Below are 12,417 nucleotides of genomic sequence, written 5' to 3'. Positions count from 1 at the left end.
CCTCTTGAAGATCAGAGTGGTCGGCTATGTGCGGAACCAAAGGAAATGGGGGAGATCTTAAATAGGTTTTTTGCCTCTGTATTTACTAAGGAAACTGGCATGAAGTCTATGGAATTAAGGGAATCAAGTAGTGAGATCATGGAAACTGTACAGATTGAAAAGGAGGAGGTGCTTGCTGTCTTGAGGAAAATTACAGCGGATAAATCCCCGGGACCTGACAGAGTGTTCCCTCGGACCTTGAAGGAGACTAGTGTTGAAATTGCGGGAGCCCTGGCAGAAATATTTAAAATGTCACTGTCTACAGGTGAGGTTACGGAGGATTGGAGAGTGGCTTATGTTGTTCCGTTGTTTAAAAAAGGATCGAAAAGTAATCCGAGAAATTATAGGCCGGTAAGTTTAAAGTCGGTAGTAGGTAAGTTATTGGAGGGAGTACTAAGAGACAGAATCTACAAGCATTTGGATAGACAGGGACTTATTAGGGAGAGTCAACATGGCTTTGTGCGTGGTAGGTCATGTTTGACGGATCTATTGGAGTTTTTCGAGGAGGTTACCAGGAAAGTGGATGAAGGGAAGGCAGTGGATATTGTCTACATGGACTTCAGTAAGGCCTTTGACAAGGTCCCACATGGGAGGTTTGTTAGGAAAATTCAGTCGCTAGGTATACATGGAGAGGTGGTAAATTGGATTAGACATTGGCTCAATGGAAGAAGCCAAAGAGTGGTAGTAAAGAATTGCTTCTCCGAGTGGAGGCCTGTGACTAGTGGTGTGCCACAGGGATCAGTGCTGAGTCCATTGTTATTTGTCATCTATATCAATGATCTGGATGATAATGTGGTAAATTGGATCAGCAAATTTGCTGATGATACAAAGATTGGAGGTGTAGTAGACAGTGAGGAAGGTTTTCAGGGCCTGCAGAGGGACTTGGACCAGCTGGAAAAATGGGCTGAGAAATAGCAGATGGAGTTTAATACAGACAAGTGTGAGGTATTGCACGTTGGAAGGACAAACCAAGGTAGAACATACAGGGTTAATGGTAAGGCACTGAGGAGTGCAGTAGAACAGAGGGATCTGGGAATACAGATACAAAATTCCCATAGAAGTGGCGTCACAGGTAGATAGGGTAGTAAAGAGAGCTCTTGGTACATTGGCCTTTATTAATCAAAGTACTGAGTATAGGAGCTGGAATGTTATGATGAGGTTGTATAGGCATTTGGTGAGGCCGAATCTGGAGTATTGTGTTCAGTTTTGGTCACCAAATTACAGGAAGGATATAAATAAGGTTGAAAGAGTGCAGAGAAGGTTTACAAGGATGTTGCCGGGACTTGAGAAACTCAGTTACAGAGAAAGGTTGAATAGGTTAGGACTTTATTCCCCGGAGCGCAGAAGAATGAGGGGAGATTTGATAGAGGTATATAAAATTATGATGGGTATAGATAGAGTGAATGCAAGCAGGCTTTTTCCACTGAGGCAAGGGGAGATAAAAAACCAGAGGACATGGGTTAAGTGTGAGGGGGGGGGAAGTTTAAAGGGAACATTGGGGGGGGGGCTTCTTCACACAGAGAGTGGTGGGAGTATGGAATGAGCTGCCAGATGAGGTGGTAAATGCGGGTTCTTGTTTAACATTTAAGAATAAATTGGACAGATACATGGATGGGAGGTGTATGGGGGGGATATGGTCCATGTGCAGGTCAGAGGGACTTGGCAGAAAATGGTTCGGCACAGCCAAGAAGGGGCCAAAAGGCCTGTTTCTGTGCTGTAGTTTTCTATGGTTTTCTATAAGGATCTCTCCAAGTTCACGGATGGAGTCATGTGCGTCATCGGGAAGTACTTCGACGATATGGTCCACCAGAAGTCGGTCAGGGCCTTCCCGAGCCAGAAACCCTGGATCAATGGTTCCATGCAAGCAGGATTTACCGCTGGACACAGAGCTTACGTTGCCAATAATCAGCAGGAGCTCAAGAAAAGCAGCTACAATCTGTGCAAAGCCATCAAGGCTGCGAAACAACAATACAGGGACAAGACTGAGTCAAGAGTCTCTACGAATAGCACATGTGACTTGTAGCGAGGGTTGCACACCATCGCAGACTGAAGCCAAACGTAGTGGCGCCAACATCACAGCCTCTCTCCCAGGTGAGCTCAGTCGCTTTTACGCTCCGTTCGATGTCGCTAACTTTGAACCTCCAAGGAAAGCCACTGCTACAACCTGCAACGTGGTCATCTCCAAGGCTCTGGTACACAGATGTTTCCAACGACTGGATAGTCACAAGGCTGCAGGATCGGAAGGCAGCCCAGGGTGAGTACTTAAGATGTGCGCAGCACAACTGGCAGGTGTGTTTACAGACATTTTTAATCTCTCCCTCTCCCAGTGCCGTCCTGGACTTATTTTCCATCTGGCACAGTTTGCATTTTGTTGTTTGATTGTTGGAGTTTTTTGTATTGCTATATTTACGCTCTATTCTTGGTTGGTGCGGCTGTAACGAAACCAAATTTCCCTCGGGATTGATAAAGTATATCTATTTATCTATCTATCTATCTATTTGGAGAAGGAGGATGCTTATGTGAGAATGTTGTTCTTGGACTACAGTTCTGTATTCAACACCATAATTTCCTCCAGGATCGACAGGAAGCTCAGAGACCTCGGCCTTGACCCTGTCTTATGCATCTAGATCCTGGACTTCCTGTCAGATTGCCGGTAGGTGGTAAGAATGGGCTCCCTCATCTCCAACCCTCTGACTCTCAATACAGGAGCCCCTTAGGGCTGTGTACTGAGTCCCCTCCTTTACTCCCTGTATACCATAAGACGATAAGACCATAAGACAAAGGAGCAGAAGTTGGCCATTCGGCCCATCGAGTCTGCTCCGCCATTTTATCATGAGCTGATCCATTCTCCCATTTAGTCCTACTCCCCCGCCATCTCACCATAACCTTTGATGCCCTGGCTACTCAGATACCTATCAATCTCTGCCTTAAGTACACCCAATGACTTGACCTCCACTGCTGCCCGTGGCAACAAATTCCATAGATTCACCACCCTCTGACTAAAAGAATTTCTTCGCACTTCTGTTCTGAATGGGTGCCCTTCAATCCTTAAGTCATGCCCTCTCGTACTAGACTCACCCATCATAGGAAACAACTTTGCCACATCCACTCTGTCCATGCCTTTCAACATTTGAAATGTTTCTATGAGGTCTCCCCTCATTCTTCTAAACTCCAAGGAATACAGTCCAAGAGTGGACAAAGGTTCCTCATATGTTAACTCTCTCATTCCCGGAATCATCCTAGTGAATCTTCTCTGTACCCTCTCCAACGTCAGCACATCTTTTCTTAATTAAGGAGACCAAAACTGCCCACAGTACTCCAAATGAGGTCTCACCAGCGCCTTATAGAGCCTCAACATCACATCCCTGCACCTATACTCTATTCCTCTAGAAATGAATGCCAACATTGCATTTGCCTTCTTCACTACTGACTCAACCTGGAGGTTAACTTTAAGTGTATCCTGTACGAGGACTCCCAAGTCCCGTTGCATCTCTGAACTTTGAATTCTTTCCCCATTTAAATAATAGTCTGCCCATTTATTTTTTCTGCCAAAGTGCATAACCATACACTTTCCAACATTGTACTTCATTTGCCACTTCTCTGCCCATTCTTCCAATCTATCCAAGTCTCTCTGCAGACTCTCCGTTTCCTCAGCACTACCGGCCCCTCCACCTATCTTCGTATCGTCAGCAAACTTAGCCACAAAGCCATCTATTCCATAATCCAAATCGCTGATGTACAATGTAAAAAGCAGCGGCACCAACACGGACCCCTGTGGAACACCACTGGTAACTGGCAACCAACCAGAATAGGATCCCTTTATTCCCACTCTCTGTTTCCTGCCAATCAGCCAATGCTCTATCCACGTATGTAACTTTCCCGTAATTCCATGGGCTCTTATCTTGTTAAGTAGCCTCATGTGTGGCACCTTGTCAAAGGCCTTCTGAAAATCCAAATATACAACATCCACTGCATCTCCCTTGTCTAGCCTACTGGTAATTACCCATGACTGTGTCGCCACCCACAGCTCCAATCTGCTAATTAAATTTGCCGATGACACTACATTGATTGGCCTAATCTCAAACAATAACGAGGTGGCCTACAAGGAAGATGTCATCTCTCTGACACAGTGGTGTCAAGAAAACAACCTCTCCCTCAGTGTCGTAAAAAAACAAAGGAGCTGATATTGGATTACAGGAGGAATGGAAATGGGCTAAACCCTATTAACAGCAATGGATCTGGATTTGAGAGGGTAAACAGCTTCAAGTTCCTCAGATTCCACATCACTGAAGATCTCACGTGGTCTGTACACACCAGCTGTGCAGTGAAAAGGGCGCAACAGCGCCTCTTTCACCTCAGGCGGTTGAAGATGTTTGGTATGTGCCCCTAAATCCGAAGAACTTTCTACAGGGGCACAACTGAGAGCATCCTGAAATGCCTGTTATGGGAAATCTAACTTCCTCAATCACAGGTCTCTGCAGGGAGTGGTGCGGATAGCCCAGCATATCCGTAGTTGTGAACTTCCCATGATTCAGGACATTTACAAAGACAGGTGTGAGAAAAGGGCCCGAAGAACCATTGGGAACATGAGTCACCCCAACCACAATCTATTCCAGCTGCTGCCATCCGGGAAACGGTACCGCAGCACAAAAGCCAGGAGCAGCACGCTCCGGGACAGCTTCTTCCACCAGGCCATCAGACTGATTAACTTGAATTGAGTGTTACATTGTTACATTCTATGTTACATTGACCGTTCTATTTATTATAAGTTATTATAAATTACTGTGATTGCATATTGCACATTTAGATGGAGACATAACTTGCAGATTTTTCCGACTCATGTGTGTGAATGATGTAAGAAGTAAAGTCAATTCAATTCTGATCAATCCTGTCACCAATGATTTTTTAAAAGCTCCATCTTTGTCCGGTGTCCTTTACTTGTGTAACATTTTGCGAGTTTTTGTCTTATGCCATCGGAATTTGTTTTTGCAACATTTCGGTCTTTAACTTAAGTGTCTGTTCTATCTGTTTTGTGTAACAACCTGGTAATGAGGTCACTGGCACACAAGCCAATTACACATTCTCATTCACTCACAAGTGGTCCAATCCAACCATTTGACTTCCATTACCATTTGCGTCATACATAATAGTTGTTCATCCATCGTTGACGTCGATGAGGACCTCAACACCATTATGATGGTGTCAAGACTAGAGCTTGATTTGGATTTAAGTGAGGGAGAGTTGCGTAGCGTCAGCCTCACTCTCTCTTCCCAATTCCCATCTGGATCCAGTGGCAAGACAGAGTCGAGACATGATAATACATTCCTGGAGGCAATCTAAACAGTCGGCACTTAGACAGCCCCAGGCAGTTCACTTCGGGAAAGGGGGGTAATAATGGATATGACGCTGGAGAAGTAATGATGGGAACAATGAAATGGCAGATGATCTAAATAATTATTTTGCTTCAGTCTTCACTGTGGAGAACACCACAGTCTGCCTGAAATTGTACAGTGTCGGGGCAGGATTGACTGTAGTTGCTATTACTAATGAGAAGGTGTTGGGTAGTTGAAAAGTCTTAAGGTAGATAGGCCACCCAGACCAGATGGGCTATGCCCTATTTCATGAAAGAGGCAGCTGAAGACATTATGGAGACATTGATAGTGATTATTTAGGAAGCACTAGAATTTGGAATGATGTCTGAGGACTAGAACATTACAGAAGTTACCCTGCTCCTTAAGAAGAGAGGGATGACAAAGAAGGGAAATTATAGGCCATTTACCTGACTTCAGTGGTTTGGGACTTGTTGGGGTCCATTATTAAGAATGATGTTTTGGGATACTTGCAGGCACATGGTAAAGTAAGCCAAAGTCAGCATGGTTTCCTTAAGGAAATATCTCCGCCTGACAAGTCTCCTGTCATTTTTGAGGAAATAACTGAGAAGATAGACAAATGAGATTCAGCGGATGTTTGATAGTTGGATATGCAGGAGGCCATTGATAAGGTGCTGCACAATCGAGAGGCTGCTTAACAAGATAAAAGCTCATGGTATCACAGGAAATATGGAAACATAAAAAGATTGCCTGATCGGCAGGAGGCAAGGAGTGGAGACAAAGGTGTATTTTTTGATTGGCCGCCGGTGGCTGGCGATGTTTCTCGGGGGTCAGTATTGGAATTGCTTATTTTCACGTTCAAAGCTCTGAGTTGCAAAGGGAATTGTAAGTCCTCTTGCAGGGTTCCCTGAAGGCGAGATTATAAGTTCCGTCCGTGAGGAGGAAGGAAAATGGAACGTCAGCATTCATTTCAAGACGGCTAATACAAAAGCAAAAACTGCCGCGCCGAGCCTTTTTAAGGCACACGAGGTCCCCAAAGCGTTAATTTGAGCAGTTTTGGGTCCCTTACCTAAAATAAAACATGCTGACATTGGAGAAAGTTCACAGGTGTTCACAAAAATGAATGTGGTATTTAATGGCTTATCGTATGAGGAGCGTTTGATGGCTCAGGATCCGTTCAAACTAAAATGAATGATGATTTCATTGAAACCCATCGTATGTTGAAAGGTCGAGATAGGGTGGATGGTGCGAGGACGGTTCGTGTACTTGGGAACCTGGAACCAGAGGTCGTAACCTCACAAAGCAGGGATGCCCATTTAGAACGGAGGTGAGGAGGAATTTCTTTAACCAGAGTGTGGTGAATCTGTGGAATTCCTAGTCACGGGCAGCTATGGAAGGCCATGTCACTGGGTCTGTTTACGGCTGAGGTTAGTCGATTCTCGTCAGGACGAAGGTTACGGGGAGAAGACAGGAGAATGGGGTTGAGAGGGAAATGGATCAGACGTGATCAAGTGGCGGAGCAGACTCGATACGCCCGATGGACGAATTCTGCGTCATGTCTCATGGCCTTCTCTAAGGAAGGATTTGCTGGTCTTCCAGAGGATCTACAGGAGGTTTTCGAGAATGATCCCGGGAGTGAAGGTGTTCGTGCATGAAGAGCGTTTGATGCCGCTACACCTGTACATGTCATGATGGAGTTTATGGGGGGGGGGGGAATCGCATTGAAATCTATCGAATATTGAAAGGCCAAAATAGACTGGAGATGGAGAGGATATTTCCTATAATGAGGGAGTTTAGGACCAGAGGGCAAAATTTGGATTAGATGAGGCTCTCTTTTTAACAGCGATGAGGAGCAATTTGCTTAACTGGAGGGTAATGATTCTGTGAAATTATTTGCTGCTCGACTACATTTTTTTTTTGCGGCACTGAAGGATCAGGTCTGGACTATTTTTCTTCTCTCGTGACTGTATCATACTGACATCTTTATATTTTTGATACAGGTGTCCCCCGCTCTTTGAACGTTCGCTTTATGAAACCTTGCTGTTACGAAACACCTACATTAGCTACCTGTTTTCGCCCCGAGCAGCCAAGTTCCTCCCCTGGAACTGCATTCTAGCCAGCATTGCTTAAACACTTGTCTGTGAGCAGCCGTTAGCAAGATGAGTTCTAAGGTATTGGAAAAGCCTAAAAGAGCTCGTAAGGGTGTTACACTTAGTGTAAAACTAGACATAATTTAAGCGTTTTGATCATGGTGGACGAAGTAAGAACAAAGTGAATTTGGTTTGTGGAAGCTGACGAAGATGATGTTGAAGAGGTTTTGGCATCCCATGACCAAGAACTGATAGATGAAGAGCTGATGCAATTGGAAGAGGAAAGGACAACAATTGAAACCGAATGCAGTAGCAAACGGACCGAAAGTGAAGTCGTCCAGGAACTGAATGTGAAGCAACTGCATGAGATTTTCACAGCAATGATTGCAGAAAAGTACGATTTTAATTTTGAAAGGGTACGTAGGTTTAGGGCATATTTGCAGGATGGTTTGAATGCTTACAAAGAACTGTATGATAGAAAGATGTGCGAGGCTAGCAGTCAAGCATACTGTCGTTTTTCAAGCCTTCCACATCAGCCACAGCAGATTGCCGATTGCATCGCTTCTGATCTGGGCCGACATTTACGTGCAGGGCGGCACCTAATTAATGAGCTTGTATATTTCGGCTTTTTTCTTAAAGATGTGTTGGGTACGTCCCGGCTACCGCTGCACCGCTGCATTCTCCACGGATCGGTATCGATCGGCAGCCTGGAGGTTGGGACCTCTGCACCACCCCAACCTCCGACAACTCAGCCTAACAAACCACCATCAGTGTGCTCGGGCTGTCTTCCCAATTCCCGTAAGTGATACTACACTGTACATACATTATTTCTACTTTATGTAGGCTGTGCATTTTTACGCGTTATTATGCGAAAAACCCATTTAAGATCTCCCCCATTTCTTTAGGTTCCACACATAGCCGACCACCCTGATCTTCAAGAGGACCAATTTTATCCCTTACAATCCTTTTACTCTTAATATACCTGTAAAAGCTCTTTGGATTATCCTTCACTTTGACTGCCAAAGCAACCTCATGTCTTCTTTTAGCCCTCCTGATTTCCTTCTTAAGTATTTTCTTGCACTTTTTATACTCCTCAAGCACCTTGTTTACTCCCTGTTTCCTATACATGTCATACAACTCTCTCTTCTTCTTTATCAGAGTTGCAACATCCCTTGAGAATCAAGGTTCCTTATTCCTATTCATTTTGCCATTAATCCTGACAGGAACATACAAATTCTGCACTCTCAAAATTTCTCCTTTGAAGGCTTCCCATTTACTGATCACATCCTTGCCAGAGAACAACCTGTTCCAATTCACGCCTTTTAGATCCTTTTTCATTTCTTCAAATTTGGCTTTCTTTCAGTTTAGAACCTCAACCCTAGGACCAGATCTATCCTTGTCCATGACCAAATTGAAACTAATGGTGTTATGATCACTGGAACCAAAGTGCTCCCCTACACAGACTTCCGTCACTTGTCCTAACTCGTTTCCTAATAGGAGATCTAATATTGCATCCCCTCTAGTTGGTACCTCTATATATTGATTTAGAAAACTTTCCTGAACACACTTTACAAACTCTAACCCATCTAGACCCCTAACAGTATGGGAATCCCAATCAATATGTGGAAAATTAAAATCCCCTACCACCACAACTTTATGTTTCCTGCAGTTGCCTGCTATCTCTCTGCAGATTTGCTCCTCCAATTCTTGCTGACTATTGGGTGGTTGCATGTAATTGCATTCATTACACTATTGGCCAGAAGAGCTATTTTGTTGAAATGGAAAGATGCTTCTGCTCCCACTTTGATACAATGGTTCTCTCAGGTGATGCTATGTCTTAGTTTGGAGAAAATCAGAAGTCGAGCTTTTGATCCTCGATTTGATTTTGAGAAAAGGTGGGGTTCATTTGCCCATTACTATCACTTGATTTGAGTTAATTAATATGCTTTCCTTCTGATTCTTGTCTAAATGGATTTGAGTTGGCGAATGGCTGTTTTTCTTTTATGGAAGCTTGTATGACGTACTGCTCTGGGGTTGTGCTCCCAATGAGATTTTTTTTTCAGTTTTTTTTAGTTAGTAGGTGTTTTTTTTCCTTTCAAAAAATACATTTTTAACACCTTATTTTTTAAATTATTATTGACATATTGTTTAGCTTAGTTAATCAGTTATTTGCTAATCTAATTCTTTATTGTATATATTGACTTGATTACTTTAGTGCATTTTGTTTTTGTTGATCTTTAATGATGATTAATAAAAATGTTAAAAATGAAAAAAAAAGAAACAGACCCTGTCTATTCCCTGGACTCTTACATTGCCCATAAAAACCGTTGTCATAATGCTGTCAGCGTTTCATCTGTATCTGCCTGATTCAGGACATCCTGATCCCTTACCTCATAAAAGTTTCCATGGGAAGAAGAGTAATTCGACCTGTTCCTGTACTCTGTTCCTGTGCCTGTGCCTGTTTGATTGTTCCAGTACCCAAGGCCGCTTTACAGGATTGATGAACCCATTAGATGGCATTTCTCTCTGTTCCCCTTAGCGCCCGTGTATGTCTCTTTCACTGGTCTTTTTGGCTATATTTGCACCATCAGGACAAACGTTTAATTGTACAGATCCCAGTGATCATACCTGTGTCCATTCTGATTCTGACTGATGATTACTGATTGTCGTCTTCTTGATTACACTTTTATCCCGGTGCAGGAAGCCTCCATCTGCTGGTGATTCTATGAATTACACACAACAAGCAGACAGTAAGTCATTGAGAGCAGGATTACTTTGCAAGGTATGATGGTATCTCCATCCCCTGTATCAGAGCAGCAGTTGGCTTAGGGACCAAGCTTCCCCCATTACCATCAATTTCCACGTCATGTCTGTGTGTCTGTCCAGTGATATCTAGCGCATCCCAATGATAGAGTCACAGTGCAATACCCGACGGAATCAGACACTTTGGCCCACTGAGACCATGCTGACGATGATGCCCACCATGATGGTCCTAATTTCCTGTGATGGGCCCACATCCCTCCATGCCATGCCTCTCCATGTACTCGTGCAAACTGCTTCTGCCACTTCCTGCGACATCTCACTCCACATAATCAGCAGACTCTGCGTGAAGAATATTGCTGTTCATATTCCTTATAAATCTTTCCCTCTCACCCTAAATTGAATTCTCTCGTTTTGGTCTGCATCTACAAAAAGGAAACCTGCGAAGAGTTCTGTCACCGAACCAGGTTCATTAGCTTGTACTAGATACGGTATGGCACATCTCCCAGCTGGCCCATCCACACAGTAAGTCAGGAATCCTTCCTGGACAACAAGCATATTTTGCCCTGTTTAACATTTTTGAATCAGGAGGTGAGAATCAACATTAGGGAAGTTGATGTCAACAAAGACAATGACTCTGCGATATTTGCATCTTTCCAAAACATGTCAACTTATCTGCTCCTCATTGTTCCGGTGGGCTTTTTAGTGGTGGTGGGGGTTTGGGACTATAGAATCCACTGAGAGTGATTACTCTTTCCCTTCTCTGAATTTCACCCACACTAGACACCCCCTCCCCCTTCATTTCTGCAGCTGTGGATTACCAATTCCACTTGTCTTCCTTTCACTTCTCTCCATGTGCCTTTGAGACAAATAAACCCTGTTACATCAGACATCCAATCCTGCCCATCTAACAGTCATGTCTGTGTAATGGTGATAACATGTATCATCCACAGACTGAATCAAGTTCTAAATTATTTTTATTTTAAATATTGTACTGAAGCAAACAGATTTCAACCCATCCAGTGATGTCCTTTCCACGGCCCATCATTCCACAGACTCTCTGACATCTACCTTTATATCAACTGCTCCACTATCTGACCTAACATTCTCTTTCCCATCCCCTGACCAACCGAGTTTAAACTGACCTCGGAAGCTGTACCAGTCCTGCCTAGAAGGACATTGATTCATTCCAAGTACAGGTATAACCCGTCCCTACAATACATTGTCAAATAGGAACATAATTTCCATCTAAATCACCCTTCTTCTTAATCACAGATTCATATGCACTGCAAAATTAATTAGCAGAAAAGTACTCAATGAGGCCTGGTGTATATAAATGTAAATTATTTGTTGGCAATTGCTAGTTTGGACTGAAGGAGAAGTGCTGTTGGATGGTTCTGGGGTTCTCCATGGGAGCTATTCGGCTGTACCTCGGCTTAACAACCGACTAGGCTTACTGGACTAACTTGAATGTTGAAATGCCAAGCATAAGCAATTGTCAATACTTGGCAATTTTCCTCAAATAGAAACCATAGAAACCCTAGAAACTACAGCACAGAAACAGGCCTTTTGGCCCTTCTTGGCTGTGCCGAACCATTTTCTGCCTAGTCCCACTGACCTGCACACGGACCATATCCCTCCATGCACCTCCCATCCATGTATCTGTCCAATTTATTCTTAAATGTTAAAAAAGAACCCGCATTTACCACCTCATCTGGCAGCTCATTCCATACTCCCACCACTCTCTGTGTGAAGAAGCACCCCCCCCCAATGTTCCCTTTAAACTTTTCCCCCCTCACCCTTAACCCATGTCCTCTGGTTTTTTTCTCCCCTTGCCTCAGTGGAAAAAGCCTGCTTGCATTCACTCTATCTATACCCATCATAATTTTATATACCTCTATCAAATCTCCCCTCATTCTTCTACACTCCAGGGAATAAAGTCCTAACCTATTCAACCTTTCTCTGTAACTGAGTTTCTCAAGTCCCGGCAACATCCTTGTAAACCTTCTCTGCACTCTTTCAACCTTATTTATATCCTTCCTGTAATTTGGTGACCAAAACTGAACACAATACTCCAGATTCGTCTCACCAATGCCTTATACAACCTCATCATAACATTCCAGCTCTTATACTCAATACTTTGATTAATAAAGGCCAATGTACCAAAAGCTCTCTTTACGACCCTATCTATTTGTGAC

The 12,417-nt window shown here is 43.6% G+C and overlaps 1 protein-coding gene across 3 annotated transcripts in view; it reads right to left on the bottom strand.

The window, feature by feature from the left end:
* Positions 1-12,417, bottom strand: part of LOC134343793 (NACHT, LRR and PYD domains-containing protein 3-like) — a 120,029-nt gene that overhangs the window by 82,450 nt on the left and 25,162 nt on the right. For all 3 annotated transcript variants that reach the window (XM_063042528.1, XM_063042529.1, XM_063042530.1), the window contains exon 3: positions 10,088-10,182. In XM_063042528.1, coding sequence (XP_062898598.1) covers positions 10,088-10,097 — 10 coding nt within the window. In that variant the 5' untranslated portion in view covers positions 10,098-10,182. The remainder of the gene's footprint in view (positions 1-10,087; positions 10,183-12,417) is intronic.

Source organism: Mobula hypostoma, chromosome 3 (assembly GCF_963921235.1).
Source record: "Mobula hypostoma chromosome 3, sMobHyp1.1, whole genome shotgun sequence".
Lineage (NCBI taxonomy): Eukaryota > Metazoa > Chordata > Chondrichthyes > Myliobatiformes > Myliobatidae > Mobula > Mobula hypostoma.
Note: the sequence above shows the minus strand (reverse complement) of the source record. Positions and strands in the feature narration are given on the sequence as shown.